The following is a 21,131-nucleotide window of genomic DNA, read 5'->3' as shown; positions in this document are numbered from 1 at the left end:
GTGTTCTTTTACCTTAACTCCCATCTATAAGAATGCTCATGAGCATCTCTTGCACAAGAAAAATAAAGATGAAAAAAAAAAAAAGTACAAAATAAAATAAAAACTTTTAATGTAAACAACTGTGGCATTTGACTGCAATATAAGAAAAAGTAAAAAAAATAAAGGTGCCTGAATACTTTCTGAATTTAATGTATATGTCTATATATCTATATGTATTCATCTCTCTCTCAGATAGATATCATTTAAAAAGATATCAGAAAAAAAAAGTACTTTAAAGAGCTACTCCAAACACCATGACGACGTCAGTGATTTTAAGTGGTCACGGTGGTCTATATGTTCAGTGTTTTTGCTTGGAATGCTGCACATACAGAGATATATCCACTTTTGTGCCAGGGACTAGTGGCACACATGAGTTAAACAGCACGGAATACTGCGCAAAATGTACTTCTGTCGTTAGCAATTTGGCGAAAGATTTAATTAGCTTCTTCCTTTCACTATACCCAGAGGTTTGTTGTTTAGCTTAAATATTTCTAGTGCCAAGGAGGCTCCCTCGGCGCTGGCTAGATCTCTTCCTCTTGCAACATCACGGCCAAAGTAGTAACTAATGCACATGCGCGGTGAGTGTCGTGGGTGCACTCAAGCTTCACCATAGGAAAGCACTGAATGAATGCTTTCCTATAAGGAACATAGAAGATGTTTGATGTCCTCATGCAAAGGAGAGCCACTAGAGGTGAAGTTAACTCTGCATTGTAAACATTGCAGTTTCTCAGAATGTTTTACACTGCAAGGTTAAACAGACAGGGGCACTGTACTCAGATCACTTTAATAAGATTAAGTGATTAGGGTGCTTATAGTGCCCCTTTAAGTTAAAAATAACTACACAGGAAAAACCCTCAGTTCAATGCATCCAATTTTGAAATTCACTTTGAATTCACGACAGTTATCACTTTTGCAAATAACCCTGTCATTGCACAGAAAAAGCTATGGGAAGACAAGGATTGGCTCTGACACTCTATGAGCACTGGTAACTTTCATATTTCACCTTTTTTTGTTTGTTTGTTATTTGGTATAGTTTTAAAGTCCATTAAATGGGTGCAGAAAGAACGCTGACATGTCTCTTTAATTATGCAGTTATTATATTTCAAGTTTTTTTTTTTTTATGTAATATATTTACATATATTATTGAGAGCACCACTGTTTGCTTTCTATGGTTATTTTCTTTAGTTTATAAAAAGGTCTTGACAATTTTTTAGAGAGCTATACCAGTAATTACTTATAATGATTCCAATGTTACAATCTATGTCACAATAAAAATGATTGAGATTCAGGCTTTCAGAAAGAGCATTACATATTCACTGGTATATTGAAAATAACGAAAACCGTAAAAACTGGAAGAAAGGGTTAACTATAATTAATGATTTGTCTGAAATGGATTTTGTGGGTAAAAGTGGTTTGTGAATAACAAAGGTTGAGTAGTAGCCACTCTATAGCAGAAGCAGCAGCAATGAACAAAAATACAGAGGCTGTTGCTTAGAAACTACTATATACATAATAACAGGACTTTTTCTGAAAAGACTCAGACAGTGCTAAATACCATCAGTGCTTAAGTGCTGAACAATCAGACCACCAGGGCACAGAGCTGTACAAGGACTGGCATATATCTATACCCAGGGACAGGATATAAACATAGCATTTTTAAGAAAGCCTATTACTTATGGACCACTTGAAACAAAAGGCAACACTACTTTGTTTGCAATCACATTTTGTGTTACAAAATTTGTGGTAAGTCTAGAGGGTTTTTTCAATAAACAGAGCATTGTGGTGAGGTAATGAACATCTTGCAAAACTTAAGCCAAAATAGAAGAATTAGAAAAATAAAGAAGTTGTCCCAAGCGCCGGCCCTGCTGATCTCCCTCACCGGTCCGCAGGCACATTGACGGCAGGGGAGGGAGAAGAGACCCGGGAGCTCTAGCTTGCAGCTCCGCCGGGTCTCCTCTCATGAGCACAAAGAGTTGCCGTGGTTACCCCATTCTCGCTAGAGTCAACTCTAGCCCCGGAACTGCTGGCTAGAGTTCACTCCCCACTCAAACAGCCAGGGATTCTCCATCGGACCACCAGGGTTCACAATTGATATCCCCCCTCCCTGGGCAAAAGTAAGAAGGGAGGGGGGAATATAAAGCACATTTTTTTTTATTTGAAAAAAAACAAAAAAAACATTTTTTTTTAATCACACACTGCCCCCCACTGTACCCCCATACACACACTGCACCCCCATACACACACAGTGTGCTGGTTGAATGTTGCATGAGTGGTGGCTGAATTTTATGTGATGAGGAGTCTGTGTGTTATCTGTATGCAGAGTCTGAAAGTGTGTGTTTTACCTGCTCCTGCTACCAGGCTAAGAAAGATATTAATCTCTGCCTCAGCCATACCACAAGTGGGGGCCAGGGACCCTCATTCACCGTTAAACTGCTTGAAATAGTTTAACACCGAATTGTGTGACAGTGCAAGGGGACTCTGTGCACTATAACCACTTTAAAGAGATGACATGGTATTAGTGCCTAGAGTGTTCATGAAGGACATGATATTTATTTGAATATATAACATGTATTAAACGTTTTAAGTCTTTTTTTTTTTTTTATTGGTTTCTACTGCACTTAAAAGAGAAATCAATAAAAAAAAATGTTAACAGTGTTCATTTTTCTATTTTACTTTTTTATTAGCATGGTACCGCTAGGACAAACTACGAAAATAAATTTAACCTAATGACACATACCCATGTACAGCATTACTGAAAGAATGCCTGAGAACATGTGTGCTCATAGAGCATTTCACTGCAGGTGCCCAAGTAAGGATGAGTGAGACGAATGGTGATAACCCCATAGACAGGAAAGTTCTGTGGTGTTTAATGTTTTATCCCTGTAGCACTATACACCATAATACAATTAATGCACTACACTTGAGAAATTACAATTCCACTTTAATGGACACATGACATGTGTGACATGTCATGATTCCCTTTTATTCCAGAAGTTTGGTCCTTAAGGGGTTAAACTCACTGGCAGCAGGATTGCTACAATATCTAAAGTTAATTATTCCATTATACTTCCCCTTCAGAGAGAATATATTGACAAAAATACACTTATATGTAAGTAAGCATTGAATTGATAAGAAGACGTGAATTGATAAACAATGGTGTAGTACGTAATGATTTTCATAATGTTATATTATCACTACAAATTCTACATGTGATATAGTTCACATTTCTCATCTCCTCCAAATTATATCAGTTTAGTTGTACTTTACCTTATCTTGCAAACCATACAGGAGAGTTTGGTGGTTCTGGTTGCTAAAGCTAATTCTACACAAGACCTAAATATCAATAATGAAAACATTTAGTAATAAAAGGAATACCTGGCATTTTCTCAGTTCTCTTTTTAACTGAAAGATGGTGATGTGATGTGGTTCTTCCCTGCTAGCACTGATGGTGGAATCTTTTCTTGGTACGGCTGCCAATTCATTTTTCATACCCTCAGTCATATTGAGCCAGCTCTGAAGCCTATTTTTATGGGTTTGTGTAAAGACAGATGCATCCTTTATATCAAGGAATAATTCCAAAGCTTCCTCAGTACAATGACGGTAGTTGAAACACTGTATTTGAAACTGAACAATCTGCTCTTCGAGAGCACTTTTCTTGTCTTTATCTTGGCTCCATTCTTGAGATACTTGGCTGGTTCGGCTTACTCTGCTGCTCTGTTGATTTTGCAAAGCTTCACGCAATGCTTTGATTTCCAACTCCATTTCATCAATTCTGTCCCATTCTGGGTTATAATTTACAATTGGTTTGTTCTTTATATTTCTGGCTCGGTTGGCATACTTAAGGGAGTTCAAAGACTCATCAAAGTTAGAAGAAGAGGGACTAATACATGTAATCATTACTGTTTTGGCATTGCCTCCCAAGGAGTCTTTGAGAATACGAGTGATTTTAGCATCCCTGTATGGTACATGTGTACTTTTTCTTTTGGGATCTGCAAGGGCACTTATTACATTTCCCAAGGCCAACAATCCACTATTTATTTGAATGGACTCCTTAAACCTTTCTCCGGTGTTTCCGGTTTTTGTCACTCTTTCAGAGCCTGCTAGGTCAACAAAGTGAAACTTTGAAGTAATCATCTGCAATGACTTTGCAGAATCATTGTTAGTATTGTCATCACTTATGGCCCTTTGCTGACATATGTTAATCGTGAATATGGCATGGGAGCGGCTAGAGTGTTCATTCATCTGAGTGGTGCAAGTATGACGGGCAGCACTGCCAGCTTCTAGTAAACTCATTACTTCATCTGCACTTTTCACTTGGCATTCCTTGGCACCAACAATAACTAGAATAATTAATGAAACACCGTTAATGAACATTGTATTTAGTTCCAAATTCAGAAAAACAAAAGGGTAAACAGACATAACTATGTTATAAAACTTACCTATATTAAGAATAGACTTTAAATGATCAATTAGGAAAACTCCAGCCCCAAAACAACTTAAGTTCAACCGTTTTAAAGCAGTTTAACACCAAAGTTGGTCCCTGGGCACTTCTCTGCACTGCTTTCTACCTCTTCAGAGGACACCAGCCTCCAACAACTTCCTTATGGTGGCGGTCTTGCCGCTGCTGGCACCGCCTCCATGGCTGAGATCAAGCTTGCCAATCAAATGCTTACTCATAGCCTTTTCTCTGAAAAGGCAGTATTTACATTAAAAAGCCTGCAGGGACAGGATTAAAACACTAGAACAACTACATTAAAATGTAGATGTTCAGAAGACTATAGCATCCCTTTAACATAAATTGAGATCTCTATCTCTTTGTGGAATTCAAGAGACAGAGCCAGTAAGCAGGGCTTAAAGTTGTAATTCCTATGCTACTGACCAGGCATTAAAAGTTACTAGCCACCGCAAGCCTGGGTGGTTGATGGCACACTCACCAGGAGTGAATTTCTACCCGCCGGGGCTGAATTTTCACTCACCACTGGGTAGTGGATGTTTTTAGTTCTGTATTAAGGATTTATGTAATGAGAACATCGAACACCTGTTGTCATTTAGTGCATATGAGTACATTTAGGGTTATAAAATTTAAAGTAAAATAGCCATACTGTAAAAAGTCTCTTAGACAGTTGTGCTTTCAGTTTTGGCTACTCGGGCATTAAATTTGAAATTCACTTTGCGTTCACCTTGAATTCTTACTTTAGTAAATCAATCTCACTGCATTGGGTTTTCAAGCAACAAATTCACTTTAAGTTGAGACTCCTGTGAGGTACCAAATATTGCAAGAGGCGATGATTCAATCAGTATACAATGACAATAAATTTGCATTAATATTATGTGTGTAAATTATAATAATATTAATTTATTTTGTTTAAAAAGCTCAAATATGTGTGCACAACAATTGGCTGATCTAGTTCCACAGCTAATGAAAACTGGTAACTTTAATATTTGATTGTGGGTATATTTTTTTGCATGCATTCTGTGACAGACCGCCTGGCACTCCGACCGAGTGCCTCCACCAATCGATGCTCCTAGTGCTCACCGAGGAATTCCAGCACTACACCAGACACCATAAGCACTGCAGACCCCACTTTCAGCTATGCAGCTGCGCCGTCCTTCCCCCACCCTGGACCCAAGACCAGGATCCAGCTTCCAGTGGGCAGACCTCTCCTACCTCCAGAGAGCGTAGAGGGAACAGCTCTTATAAGAGCTAGTGATTATAATTTCTGGGGAGTATAGTGATATAGCAATCCCCAGGATAGATACAGCCGTTTCCCCCACACATGAGATGAGACTCTATGTTGAAGGTAAGCAGGAAGAGGGGACAAACCATAGCACTTCTGCCCAGTCGTTGTGGCTTGACTGGGGCCCTGGAACCGAATGGGGAATTAGCTCTAGTCCTTACAAGGACTTACCACGTTGAATCCCCTGCAAGCTGGAACAGCAGACACAGGAGTAAATCTTCTTTCCCTCCAATAACAGGACGACACACAGTTTTGGAGTCTAAGCTGGAATTTACTTTAATGGAGCCATAGCTGGCCTTTTATGCAAGACCCCATGCAAGGAGAACAACCATCTGGACCTGATGGGGCACAGAGTGACAATGTTACAGACCAATAACCATATAGTTACAACATGTGACACTCCCACACCCAAACAACAGAATCCCTCCTCTGTGCTTGGGAGATGATTGAATCAGGAACTGTACTAATTCTAATCCAATTATCTCCAAGCACAGAAAAAAAAAACATACATTTTATGAAACCTCAAAAAGTACCTTAAAAACACATAAAACCCCATAAAAGTTACATCCCCTGATAGCCCCGATCTGGGTGAACAACAACATATCCAAAGATCACCCAGATCGGTTCAGGGGTTCAGGAATTTCCTGGAAGTCATTATTTTGACCGACCGTGCACATGGTCCTATGCCCAAAATAGTTCCAGGGAAATCAGTGCTAACAGTCGGTCAAGTTCGGCAGTCTTTAACAAGTTTCCCTGCAGGGCCCATAGTCTGTGGGCAGGAGGCTGGCAAGCAGGCCCCTCCAAGTACAAGTGGCAAGGTTACTTGAAAAGGGGAGTTTGTCTTCCCATTTCCTGGGAGACTATCCAGACCCCAGACCTCCAATCGGTCTGGGTCTGTGATAGTCTGCTGGCCTTTCCCAAAAGGCGTAGTTGTGACACATATCTTCCCTCCCAAGGGGAGACTAACCAGGTACCTGACCTCCTGTTGGTCGGTGCCTGAGTTAGTCGAGTAACCCACCCACAACAAACAATTACTGAACCTGGTGACTCCTGTAGTCTGTCTCGGTCCTGTATGACCCCAAGGGCTACGTGGGCCTCTGGTACTCCTAGTTCCTTTGTTGCTCTCTGGCTTGGGGGTGTAGTTACTCGAAGGGCAGAAACCAGCGGTGATCTGCCCTGTAGCCAGCATTGCAGCTGGGTTGTGGGGTGAGTTGCTAGCTCCTGGATCAAGGACCAGGGGAGGGCAGAAGCTAACTGCACTCTGTCCGGTTGCCAGCGCTTCTGCTGGGGTGACGGGTACATAGTCCTGCCCTGTAACAAGGGGGCAGGTAGAGCAGGGGCCAGAAGAGCTCTGCCCTGATGCCAGCTCTTCTGCTGTAAAGGGGTCACTGGGTATGGTAGTCCCATCCATTAACCCCAGAACCCTGCTGGGAATTGGCTGGGGAGGGGAAAAAAACTCCTCCTCCTGGTACCCCTGCGGGTTTAGTTGGGGATCTGGACTGGCCGTCCAACATCCCTGTAGATTCGGCACAGAGACCACGGTCCCATCTGTACCATTGAGGTCAGGGGTGTTGTCCCCCTGTAGTGGGGGGAAAATACCAGCTGTCGCCTCTCAGTGAAAGATGCACTGCTGCTGGGGAGAGAGACCGGTTGTCTCCTCTCCCTGAGAGATGCACTGCCACGGGGGGGAGAGACTGGTTGTCTCCTCTTCCTGTAGGATGCACTGCCGCTGGGGAGAGACCGGTTGTCTCCTCTCCCTGTAGGATGCACTGCCGCTGGGGAGAGAGACAAGTTGTCTCCACTCCCTGTGAGATGCACTGCTGCTGGGGAGAGAGGCCGGTTGTCCCTCTTTCCTTGTAACTCCAGCTGCCGCTGGGGATCTGGGCCGGCTGCCCAGCATCCATGTAGGGTCGGTGGAGAGACTTCGTTCCCATCTCCACCTGCCATTTGAGGTTCCTCCCAGTGCCAGTCTATGAGGTCCTCCAGGAACTGGGAATAAGGACCACCTGCCTCCTCTTCCAGTAGCTCCGGCTGCAGCTGGGGATCTGGGCCGGCTGCCCAGCATCCCTGTGGGGCCAGTGGAGAGACTTTGTTCCCATCTCCACCTGTCTGTTGGGGTTCCTTACAGGACCAGTCTATGAGGTCCCCTACTTCGGGTACCTCCGGCTGCCTTTGGGGAGAGAGGCTAACCTCCTTTCGTTGGAGACTTCTTTTCCTCGCTTTAGCCAGCAGGAACTCTTGGTCCCCCTTCGCTTGTCTTTCGACAGTTACCTGGTTCCAGATCGCCTGGAAGGTATCCATGGACACATCAAGGCCATACCAGGCCACTTGTTGCCTCAGCTCGGCCAGCAAATCTTCGCAAGAGTCAGAGTATGACATACTTGCCTGCTCCAAATCAATGGACACTTCTGCTTCCAGTGGCGCTGCACGAATGCTAGCGTTGCCCTCACTATAATAAACACGTTACCGGTGTCTTCTCCTCGCACTTGGACGCTATCCTGCCGCTGCCACCAAATGTGACGGACCGCGTGGCACTCCAACCGAGTGCCTCTGCCAATCGATGCTCCTAGTGCTCACCGAGGAATTACAGCACTCCACCAGACACCATAAGCACTGCAGACCCCACTTCCAGCGATGCAGCTGCGCTGGGGTCTCACCGTCCTTCACCCAACCTGGACCCAAGACCAGGATCCAGCTTCCAGTGGGCAGACCTCTCCTACTTCCATAGAGCGTAGCAGGAACAGCTCTTATAAGAGCTAGTGATTATAATTCCTGGGGAGTATAGTGATATAGCAATCCCCAGGATAGATACAGCCATTTCCCCCCCACATGAGATGAGACTCTATGTTGAGGGCAAGCAGGAACAGTGGAAAAACCGCAGCACTTCTGCCCACAGTCACCGTGGCTTGACCGCTCCTTCCTGGAACCGAATGGGGAATTAACTCTAGTCCTTACAAGGACTTTCCACGTTGAATACCCTGCAAGCTGGAACAGCAGACACAGGAGCAAATCTTCTTTCCCTCCAATAACAGGATGACACACAGTTTTGGAGTGTAAGCTGGAATAGATTTTAATGGAGCCACAGCTGGCCTTTTATGCAACTCCCCATGCAAGGGGAACACCCATCTGGACCTGATAGGGCACAGGGTGACAATGTTACAGACCAATAACCATATAGTTACAACATGTGACACTCCCACACCCAAACAATAGAATCCCTCCTCTGTGCTTGGGAGATGATTGAATCAGGAACTGTACTAATTCTAATCAAATTATCTCCAAGCACAGAAAAAAAAAACATACATTTTATTAAACCTCAAAAAGTACCTTAAAAACACATAAAACCCCATAAAAGTTACATCCCCTGATAGCCCCGATCTGGGTGAACAACAACATATCCAAAGATCACCCAGATCGGTTCAGGGGTTCAGGAATTTCCTGGAAGTCATAGTTTTGACAGACCGTGCACGTGGTCCTATGCCCAAAACAGTTCCATGGAAATTAGTCAAGCGCAGTTGTTTATTACAGGTTTCTCTGCAGGGCCCATAGTGTGTGGGCAGGAGGCTGGCAAGCAGGCCCCTCCAAGTACAAGTGATGAGGTTACTTTCGCCACACATTCTTTATTTGCATAATATATTTACAACCAAGACAGGTCATCTCTATTTTGGAACAGCTCTTTAAAACTAAGGATCAATCGATTATCGGTCTGGCCGATATTCTGAATGTTGGCCTATAAAAATACCGATATTGCCAATAATGCAGACCAGGGCCGCCATTAGGGCATGACAACCGAGACGGTTGTCATGGGCCCGGCGGTCCTGGAGGGCCCACAGCACACTCTTACTTACATTCCCAGCAACTCCCTTCAGCTCCCATGTCTAAATCTTGCGAGCCCCGCGGCCGTCAGAGCGTTGCCACGGGTTACCATGGCAACTATCTGCGCAGCACGCAGGCTGCGAGAGTTAGACAGGGGAGCTGCTGGGAAGGGAAGTAAGAATGTTGCATGGCCCCCTTTGCACAGTCTATGTCATAAGACCACCAGGGAATGCCATATCCCCCTCTCCCAGGCAGGGAGGGGGGACTAAAACAAAATGTTAAAAATGTAAATATTAAAAAAAAAAAATGTCCCCCTGCCATACACACACTACTCAAACACACTGCATTCACTATACACACACACACACACACTGCATCCAGTAATCAAATGCCCCTCTGCCATACACACACTACTCAAACATACTGCATTCAATATACACACGCACACACTACACACACTGCATTCCCTTTACACACACTATGCATTCATTATATACACACAATACATTTACTTTACACACACTACACAAACACAGAATACATTCATTATATACACACACACTACACAAACACACTGAATTCACTATAAACACACTACACAAACACACACTCTGTATTCACTATATAGACATTACACAAACACACACACTGCATTCACCAATCAAATACTCTCACTGCATACTCTACACACATATATTCTTGAAAACAAAAAATTCTGACTGGCATGTCTATTTTGTGCATTTACCTTAATAAATGAAAAACATTTGCAAAAAAATAAATAGATAATAAACATGTTCAGTTAACAATAGATTTGTGTAGAAATAGTTCATTTTTTCAAAACGGTAAATGTACATAATATCGGTAAGTTATCAGCCTGGAAGCTCACAGATTACCGGTATCAGCTCTAAAAAAAAAAATCTATATCGGTCGATCCCTATTTAAAATATAGTTACGGTAAATTTATGCATAAGTGAATGCAACAGAAAACAGTATCCTTTGTCTATCCGAGGTTAGCTGGTAAAAATGTGTCCACTGTTACATAAACATATATATATATATTTTTTTTTTAAATAAGTTTTTTTCCCCATTCGCTTCTTTGATAGAAACAAATAAATTACATATAACTGCATGCTCACCTGTGTTCCCCTTTTCATCTTCTCTGATATGAATGTCTTTCATGTTGGTCTCCAGTTCCAGTAGGTCCCGTAGTTCCTCCTTGTAAACCTCTATGTAGGAAACTTTAATAATCAAATCCACATTGTGATGTTCTGAAATTTTCTGGAAAAGCTCTTCAACGGCATGGGGGATGATACCTTTATCTTCTTCAGCCACAGAAGCTGAAATAGGTTAAAAAAAATGTAAATAATTTTTAAGAAACATCAGATTGCAGTAAGAATTGTCAAGTCATAGATTTCTGTTGGCTTTTAACACATTTACTGTATTGTTGTTTACCTGACAATTCAGCCCCTTAAGATCCGATGACAGAATTATTCCATAATGGTTGCCCTTCCCTCAAAGACCCATGACGGAAACATTCCATCATGTAGCATTTTACCAACAAGGACTTTTCCATGCTAATAACAAGGGAACCCTAGGTATCATTAGATATCAGGACCTTGCCTCTGTCAGTTTAGGATTAATAGTATGTTTAGAATTAGTTTTAGGATTAGGGCCAGCAAGAGAATTCTTCTGCTGACACAGCAAGGGAATTTCTCTGCTTACATCAGCATTGGCAATCCTTTTATCACTATTGCAAGGGTAAGATTAGGATTAAGATTAGGCATAGAATTATATTTTGTGTTCGGACTAAAGTGAAGTTTATGATTAGGATTAGGGATGTGATTAGGATTACTTTGCAAAGATATACATATGGGTAATCATGAGATGTTTCCAAGTAGAATTAAAGGAATTTTATTCCAGTGGCACTCAGATATAAAAAAAATGTAAAAAAATTTTTAAAAAGGGGGGCGGTGCCAGCGATCACCCTCTTCAGACGTAATTTCTGCTAGCAAAATTCCAAAGTTTACGAATCCATCCAGCTCCACAAAGCAGCTAACCTACTTCCGGAAGGTAAACCGCACCTGTCGATGCCTTTCTTTCATTACTCCAAGCAGCCCAAGACCTGGGCCTACGGCGCACGAACTATAGTCAGCTTGGAGGCACTCCTAAATTGTTCTGCGGTGGGAACCTCTCCAAGCACAATACCAGTATTCTACCTAAGCGGGATTCCAAAAAGTTATCCATTGACGTAGTCTATCACCTGACTGCCAAGCTGGCCGTACGTGCTAACAGCTCTGACATTAATGCACAAATAACAAGCCTGAACAGTAAACAGATGACTTGGTTTTAAATCTGAGAGACCGGAGGACTGACCTGACCCGAATGTGCACAAAGGGGTACCCGTCTCTTGCAGTTAATCAGGGAACCCACGCAGTCTGACCATGTGGCCTAGCCTGACACATGGCCTGATGTCTGGTGGAGGCGACCGATTCCCCCCCCTGCTCAGGTCCCGCTGTGACCTCTATGCCTTTGATAGCCTCGCAACTCCTCCCTCTGGATTGGGATATCAGGTCCCATTGACTTATTTGTCTTTACTTTTGACAGTTGAAATAGAACCTCTTCCTCTGTAAACTCACGTGTAATAAATGACTCAGTTATCCTTTTTCTCCACAACACCACTACCCTCAGTGCCTGTCTCCATAACACCATTACACTCTGAGAGTGCAGAAAATGAGTTATGTCGAGTAACAGACTGTGCAATTTGCCTTTTATTCACAACTCTAAGTCTACCAGATCCTACAGTGATCCATCTGCCATTCCTAGTATGTCTCTGCGGCAGTGGCTTTGCAGCAGTTCCAGCCTGAGTTTGTTTACCAGAAAATTTACAAATCTCAGACTTCAAAAATACAAATCTCCTGCCGCAAGAGAGAGAACTGTCTACAGATTAGACAACAGCCAAACCTCCAAAAAGTGGAACGTGAAACAAATGCATAGCAACTATTACACTGAACTAAGTCTGCCATTCCAATGAGGTGAATAATTTAAATAAACGAATCTTAACATTTTATTTATCCTTCTGAATACCTCAGATTACATCCAGGTTATCTCCAGAATATCTCCAACCACACAATTAGAAGCAACATTTAGATAAAGCAACTAAGCTATATTAGCCAAGCTAATGACATTTGCAAACAATAGCTAATTGAACAGCAATCAATAGCAAGTAGCTAACTAATCAAATCAAATGCCTTATAATTACCAACAGGAAATCAAACCTTGTGCAATCAGTAACCTTTTCCTACAGATGAATCTTACCTGTAACAGTAAAAAAGAAAACTCTTAGCACAAATCTTAGACAGTTGAAGTTTATGTAAAACTCTTCAGAATATCTCCAACCATAGGGGCGGGGCCGGACCGCCGAGCTGGACGGTCACGAAACTGAACAGCTCCTGCAACTTCCAACATTATAAGCATTTAAAACTACTAATTTCAACTTAAAAGCTGACCGACAGCAAAGATCATCGGCCCAAAGGAGGCACTGGATCCAGGGAGAGGCTGGCTCCCCGAGCTACAGTCCCCTGGAGGAGGAATCTTTGAAGCCCCAGATGGGGCCTACTCCGGCAGTGAGCGGGACAGACGGCCGCTGCCCCACTATCCCGCCTAACGATGCCTAACCTGAAGGCCCAGTGCAGAGTGGAACTGGCCCTGTCCCCCCCCCCCTCTGGACCGGGGGGGTGATCCCGGTCCTTGCCCTGGGACATCAACCGCTGCAGCACATGCAAGACACCTCATCCAAACTGGCGGACGCCATGTGCGCTTGACGGCGGAGGAAAGGAACACTCTTCCCCCACACTCAAGCCCGACAGCATAGATCTAAGTGCTGACCAGGAACCAACTACAGCTAACCTCCTGCAAGCATTGCAGCACCTCAGCAGGCCAGAAGCCGGCGAAGCCAAGGGGACACAACGAGCCAGCGTTCACCCCGCAGAAAAGATAAGCAACGCTCCGCGGATAAAGCCTACCTTCCCGCCAAGACGGGGTACTGGTCTCCGACATACAGAGCCGCATACCCCTGCCGCAATGCTGGACTATCGTCCCCAACCTGCCATAAAGGAGCCGTGAAGCACATCTGACAGCCGGCACGCAGCAACAGCTTGAGAGGCACACGGGGAACACTGGTGGAGTAGAGACTCACGCGGACGTTAAGCCTAACCGCCCCGGTGAACTCAAACTACACAACATGGGGGCCACACAGGAGGGATTCAGCACTCATGACACCCTGACACCATCAACCGAACCAGAACTCGTTTGCAAGGACCCTCGAGGTGACCATTTTGTATCCCAATGCAAATCTCCAGATCTGTCCCTACACCCAGTACTCTTACCAGTCACCTGACAGGACAGAACTGTGGCCTACTGTCTCTACTATTATAAAATGGTACAGATGTACAACGTTAGACACCCACAAAATGTTGTGCCCTCAGTTTAACTCACCTCACCAGTGAGCCTCGGTTAACCACATCATTTTAAATTGTTATGCCTTATTTTTATTGTGTGAAAGTGCCCCAACCACGTGTGCGGCGGAGCCTGGTCTCCCAGTGGTAATAACAGCCTGTACTTAACTAAGTTCTTTATAGCCTATTATTGTTGCCAGTAAAAATGTAGGTCCTTGGCAAGCCATGTCTCAGATCTTACTACTGTGAAGTAACACACTAGGCCGTCTCGACATGACATGTATGCATACGCTGACGCAGCAACTAGTTATTGCTTTACATTCTCAACAAAAATGTGTGCAGTTCCTCTTGACACACTATGTCTATACCTAAAGCTTGTAATCATTTATACTGCAACTTAACTATGTCACTGTCGCAATATTTGTTTCCGATGTAGGGCCACAAAGCGACACCTATCAGCTTGCTAGCTTTACGTGATATGTATACAAAAAAAAAAAAAAGTGCATTGTCTATCTACCCCCCACTGTAACCAATGTCTTGAAACCTGCATATGGAATGCCGTTGGGGTACCATATGTATGCCTGTGACTAATATACGCACTGCAAAAATAAAGAATTAAAAAAAAAAAAAAATGAATATCTCCAACCACACACTTAGAAGCAACACTTAGATGAAGCAACTATAGGTGACTATAGTGTCCCTTTAATGTGTTTTGTAAAGCTGCTGAGAACAATGACACCCCTATTGTATGCCTCTGCCACTATTCTGTGAAGCACCAATGCCATATAAAAGACCAGACTATTTCAGTTTCTCTAGTTAGAATTTTCATAGATGGATTTGATGGGCATATTAACAGTTTGACTGTTCAAATAACCCCACAAAGGCCTTCCATTTCGGAAAGCAGATACTCCAGGGTATCTTATATGGGGTATACTGTGCCTTAACTTGCCGCCATATTTTCACAAATTTATGTCAAAGTTTATAGTGATAAAAAAATAAAAATAGGCATTTTTTACACGTTGCATTTTTGCTGGGTATTTCATACTTTTGATATGTGCCACTGTCATCAAATCCCCTAAATTATGCTCAGTTATATCTTCTGAGTAAAACAATATGATCAATGTAGGACATAGACACTATTTTGTGAAGTTACAGTGCTGTAAAAGAGACGTGGCAATTTCAGGTTTTTAACCGTGAATTTTCATAGATGGTTTTAATGGGTCCATGTCACATTGTTTTAGCATTTGAGCAAGTTGCTTATTCCAACTACCCCATAAATGCATACGATTTCTTATAGAAGACACCCCAGGGTGTTTTAAAAGGCATAGTTTGAACCTTAGCATGGGATAATTTTTCCACTAGCTTGTACCAAGTGTAGAGGTAATAAGCATTTTTTCCCTTTTTTTTGCCGTGGGTACCAACTAGCCCTTCCCGTTGTGGGTGGGCCGGGGTGTCATGGCTCTCCGTTCCTTAGTACACCACACGGGTCAAAGATTTTTAACACTGTCGGAGATACGGGAGAGATTCCCAGACGTTCCAATCCCATGGTTTGCCTACCCACCACTCTATCACTCAAACTTTCACAGAAGTGGATTAGGAGAACCCTTTATACACCATGCTGTGGTCCTCGACACAAGCCACTTATTCAACATCTAAACTCTACACTCCAGACTGGACTGGTCTTCAAACAGGCATGGGAAAATGGAAAGAAAAATAGGGGATAATGGGATATAGTCAATATTGGAAAGTTCAAAGGTATGGAAGAGAAACTGAGACATCAGTTGATGTGAACTTGAAGCTTCTCTTCCATACCTTTGAACTTTCCAATATTGACTATATCCCATTATCGGTAGAAAGGAAGAATGAGGTGGGGTCACCCCCTATCCAAAAGAGATAATCCCCCTCAAAACGCCATCCCTATAGATATGTCGTTACAAGAAAATAATAAATCAACTTTAATGAAAAAATACTAATAAAAAGAAACTAGGAACTCATAGGTAGCATAGGCTCCTGATAAGCTGCAAGAATGTGTAGCTGTGGCAGTAAGTGTCAATAGTATATAAATGTAGCAATCAAGCTCTATACAAAATAAGTGACTAATAAAGAAACATGTTGGAAAAATATGCTAAACTCTGCAGATCATCACTGGGGCCAAAAAGGCAGTTTACTAAGCTACAAATGAAATCGAAAGGACAGAGGAGAGTGTATAGTTGAAAAAAAGGGGAAGAAAGAATAAAGAATGTCCCAAGGGGGTCCAAGCCAAAAAGACCGGATAACTCCACCTAAAGTAAACTTATGTATATATCTCGATGTCCTTGTTTGACCTAGAGATCAGCCGATCAAGGTCTCAAAGTAGTGCAAAGATTACTGCCAGAAAAAAAAGAGTACACTAGAAACTATTAAAATCAACGATGATGAACATCGGGGACAAGCCCGACGCGCGTTTCGGCGGGCTAAACCGCCTTTCTCAAGGGCCAAACAAACAAAAAACAGTGGTTCCCCCTTTACCGGTTAAATATCTTGTACGCGCCTCTTATCTATCAGATAGGAACCGTCATTGGTCCACAGTAGCTAATGAGGTCCCTCCTTCTCACGGGGTGGGAGTGGAGTCAGTGCGCATGTCAAAGCCGTAATACCGGCGCATGCGCAAAGTATTAGTCACAGTCTCCCTGGGTCCGGACAACAGTGCGCATGTGCACGTCGGACCATCGGCGTATGCGGCAAGCATGTCCAAATAAAAAAGTCGGCACATGCGCAAAGTGCTAGTCCCGATCTCGATTTTTCCACATGAAAATGCGCCTGTATGTGCCGGACTGTCGGCACACATATCAACACTTAGTACTGAAGTATCACATCCATCATGTCCTAATATATATATAAAACATATAGGAAGCAACAGGCTAAGTAGTTTGATGCCCCCCAGATAGGTGGGTATATAAAGTGGTCAGAGATATAACCATCAAGGAGAACATTACTTCAAGGTGACATAGAAATTTAAAGAAAAAATCATTACAATTTCAAGTGGATTCATTATACAAAAATAATAATAGTAAATAAGACAAAAGAGTGGATATATATGAAACATTGAATCACAGCTGGCTATATCAACAAAAGGAAAGGAGACACACATAAATAAATAAAAAATAATGATAACAATAATTGATAAATAATAGCTATCAATTAGTTATGTAAAGGGAGAAAAAGAAAAACCCTCATTCAGACCTAGAGGTTGGAGTGTCTTGAGTTGGTATATCCACCTAGACTCCCTCTGTCTTAAGATTTTATCAAAATCTCTGCGTCTAGGGTTCCTTTTTACCAATTCGAGTCCACAAAACCTAATGTTATTAGAGTCCCCTTGATGACTTTCTTTGAGGTGTCTCGAGACGATTCCTAGGGGATCTTACATGTTCCATGATCCTGTCTTTGAAGGCCCTGAATGTTTTTCCCACATATTTCTGTCCACATGAACAGGACAGTACAAGGCCCTTCGTATTACAATTAAAAAAGTTTTGATTTTAAAGGATCCTTGTCCTGCACTTCATTGATGATCTTAGAATCTTTGGAGATATATTTGCAAGCTACACACCTACCACAGCCGTAAGTGCCAACTGGGGGAGTTCCCAACCAGGTGGCACGCGGTTGTTGTTTAGTGAAGAAGTGACTAGGTACCAATAAATCACGAATATTACGCCCACGTCTAGCCGTGATATAGTGAATTATGGATAACCACACACGAGAAGGATTTGGGAATTGTTATAGACAACAAATTAGGCAGCAATATGCAATGTCAATCTGCAGTTGCTAAGGCCAGTAAGGTTTTGTCATATATAAATAGGGGCATAAATTCTCAGGATGATATAATTTTGCCTCTTTTTAAATTGCTGGTAAGACCACACCTTTAATAAGCTGTGCAATTTTGGGCACCTGTTCTAAAGAAGGATATCATGGCACTAAAAAAAGTGCATGGACGAGCTACAAAATTGATAAAAGGAATGGAGCATTTTAGTTACGAAGAAAGGTTAAAAACGTAAATCTCTTTAGTTTGGAAAAACAGCGCTTCAGAGGGGATATGATAACATTATACAAATATATTCGGGGTCAGTAAAAGCCATTATATGGAAATCTATTCATAAACAGGGCTATACATAGGACACATTTAGTCTGGAAGAAAGGAGATTTCTAAGGCAAATAATTTTTTTTTTTTTTACAGAGCAATAAGGATATGGAATTCTCTGCCTGAAGAGGTGGTTTTATCAGAGTCCATACAGATGTTTAAACTGCAATTGGATAAATACTTGCTTAACATAACATATAGGGATATAATTTCTAATTAGTGGGGTAATAGCTGCTTTACCCTACCCAAGGAGACAACTGACTGCTATTTTGGGGTCAAGAAGGATTTTTTTCCTCGTTTGTTGCAAAATTGGAAGCGCTTCAGACTGGGTTTTTTGCCTTCTTTTGGATCAACAGCAAAAACATATGTGAGGAAGGCTGAACTTGATGGACGCAAGTCTCTTTTCAGCTATGTAATTATGTAATATTGTTTGTTTTTTGTTCCCTTCTGATTTTCAATGAATTGTTACCTTCACAAAAAACAAACAAAAAAAATAAAAACAGTACTGTATTTCCTTGCTATGTCAACTGTATAACTGCTTCTTATTCACAAACTTTGGAGAATGATAGTATTTGACGTATTAGTTCAACCTGATATGCACAATAAAAACGGTATTTAAAAAAAAAAAAAAAAAAAAAAAAGTCAGATCACATTAAAGGGACACTGGAGTCACCAGAACAATTACAGCTTATTGAATTTGTTCTTGAGAGTAGAATCATTACCTTCAGGCTTTTTGCTGAAAACACTGTCTTTTCAGAGAAAATGCAGTGTTTACATTACAGCCTAGTGATAACTTCACTGGCCACTACTCAGATGGCTGTTAGAGATCCTTCCTGGGTCATGACTGCCTAAAATGCATCCAAACATTCAGTATCTCCTCCCTCTGCATGCAGACACTGAACTTTCCTCATAGAGATTCACTGATTCAATTCATCTCTATGAGGAGATGCTGATTGGCCAGGGCTGTGTTTGAATTGTGCAGGCTCTGCCCCTGATCTGCCTACTTGTCAGTCTTAGCCAATCCTATGGGGAAGCATTGTGATTAGATCAGGCCACCACTTCTGATGATGTCAGGGGACAGAGGAGGTTCACAGGCAGAGGCAACAGCTTCAGACTTTAATACAAGTAAGATTTTACTATCTTTAGTGAGGCAAAGGGGGCCAGATAGTGGTTTTAACACTATAGGGTCAGGAATACATGTTTGTGTTCCTGACCCTTTAGTGCTCCTTTGAAGTACTGTGATCTGATGTTTGAGCACTGCAGGCAGTGATCAAACAGCAGGGAAGGGGTTTAATTTTACTGGAAAGGGTTGTGGGGAGTTGGATTTTTGCTAGCATGTATTTTTTTGGTGAGAAACGGATCAGCACTGATCCCTCTCCCTGCATTTCACACTGGACACGGAAGGCTGATCAGCAGTCTCTGCAACACATGTGCTCGCTCTGACTGACTGTCAGAGTAATCACATGAGCTGGGACCGCGCAGTCTGCTGCTGCCCGTCTGTCTCAGACACTAAGACAGACTGCAGCAGCATTAACCCCGATTGCTATGATCTGGGGCTAATATTAGTAAATGACGGAAATTTTTCGTCTTGTATCGCAAGGGGGTTAAAAGGACACTCCAGGCACCAAATCCTTTTAATCTAAATGCTTTATCAAACGCTCTCAGCTAATTAGTGACTCCCCATTCACTAAACTGGTTGGAAAGAAATGTACATATTCCAATCCAGTTTAGTGAGTGGAGAGTCACTGATCGGCTGTGAGAGTCAGCAGAACACTCTCCACCAATCAGTGGCAACCCGGGAGCACTCCTTGTTTCCTGAATCTGAAAATTCAGAAGCCGGTTTAACCCGTGGAGGTAAGAGTGCCTCTGGAGATCTCAAATTTAGATTAAGTTGTTTTAATGACTGGGGTGTCCATTTTAGTTAAAGTTTTGACGCCTACATTATCCCTTTAATTATAGCTACATTTACTATAGCCTGATTAAATGAAAATTGCATTACCCGTTGGGTATACTGCTGCAAACTATTTTGTGTAAAAAATCATTTTAGTAACATTGCCAATTTAAACTGTTTTCCACCTGGGAATAGACCAAGATAACTGAACAAAACTATATTTTTTTTCAACTTACCAACATTCCCTCCTCCAATAGTGTATGTCTTGCCAGAGCCAGTCTGCCCATAGGCAAAGACAGTGGCATTGTATCCTTCAATCAGCGACACCAGAAGTGGTTGAATGCATGATCTATAAACATCATCTTGGGCAGAATTCTTCCCAAACACAAAGTCAAATGTGAATACACGGTCTTTACCAATAATGATCTGCTGTGTGTTTGGGACAAGCCTTACACACACTTGATGGTTATGAAGGATTTCTTTGGACAGCAGAGGACGGATTCTCACCGCTACTTTCACTGGAATCTCTTCCATTATCCTTACAATCTGTCATGAATTCTCAGATGGCAATCAATGTGTTCTTTTCTCATGAATCCATTATATTATCTGAAATGTATTAGAAGAGTCACTACTAAATATATTCACAGCCTGTAGTTAATATATACATTCTCTCTCTGTACATACAAAACACACACATTATATATATATATATATATATATATAAAACATATATAACAATTTGAACAAATTATATCATATATTGTAAGCATGTTTAGCTCTGTTATATTATGTACGCCATGGGAAAAATGAAAGCACACCGTTTTTTTATTCTATGGTTTTACATATCAGGATACAATATTCATCTGTTCCTTAGTAGATCTTAAAATTAGGTAAAAAAAGGACATGGCAACACAGCTTAGGTTTGCAAAGTCACATCTGAACAAACCACAAGACTTCTAGAACAATGTCCTTTAGACAGACAAGACAAAAGTGGAGATATTTGGCCACAATGCACAACGCCTCATATCAACAGTCAAGCACAATGGTGGAGGAGTGATGATTTGGGCTTGGTTTGCACC

General features: G+C 42.1%; 1 protein-coding gene across 1 annotated transcript in view; it reads right to left on the bottom strand.

The window, feature by feature from the left end:
* The window catches only part of KIF27 (kinesin family member 27), an 83,918-nt gene that overhangs the window by 54,403 nt on the left and 8,384 nt on the right, over window positions 1-21,131 (bottom strand). The window contains 3 exon segments of the mRNA XM_063456532.1: window positions 3,415-4,379; window positions 10,730-10,930; window positions 20,289-20,658. Of these exon segments, the coding sequence (XP_063312602.1) occupies window positions 3,415-4,379; window positions 10,730-10,930; window positions 20,289-20,586 (1,464 nt within the window). The 5' untranslated portion in view covers window positions 20,587-20,658.

This window comes from Pelobates fuscus, chromosome 5 (genome assembly GCF_036172605.1).
Source record: "Pelobates fuscus isolate aPelFus1 chromosome 5, aPelFus1.pri, whole genome shotgun sequence".
NCBI lineage: Eukaryota > Metazoa > Chordata > Amphibia > Anura > Pelobatidae > Pelobates > Pelobates fuscus.
Note: the sequence above shows the minus strand (reverse complement) of the source record. Positions and strands in the feature narration are given on the sequence as shown.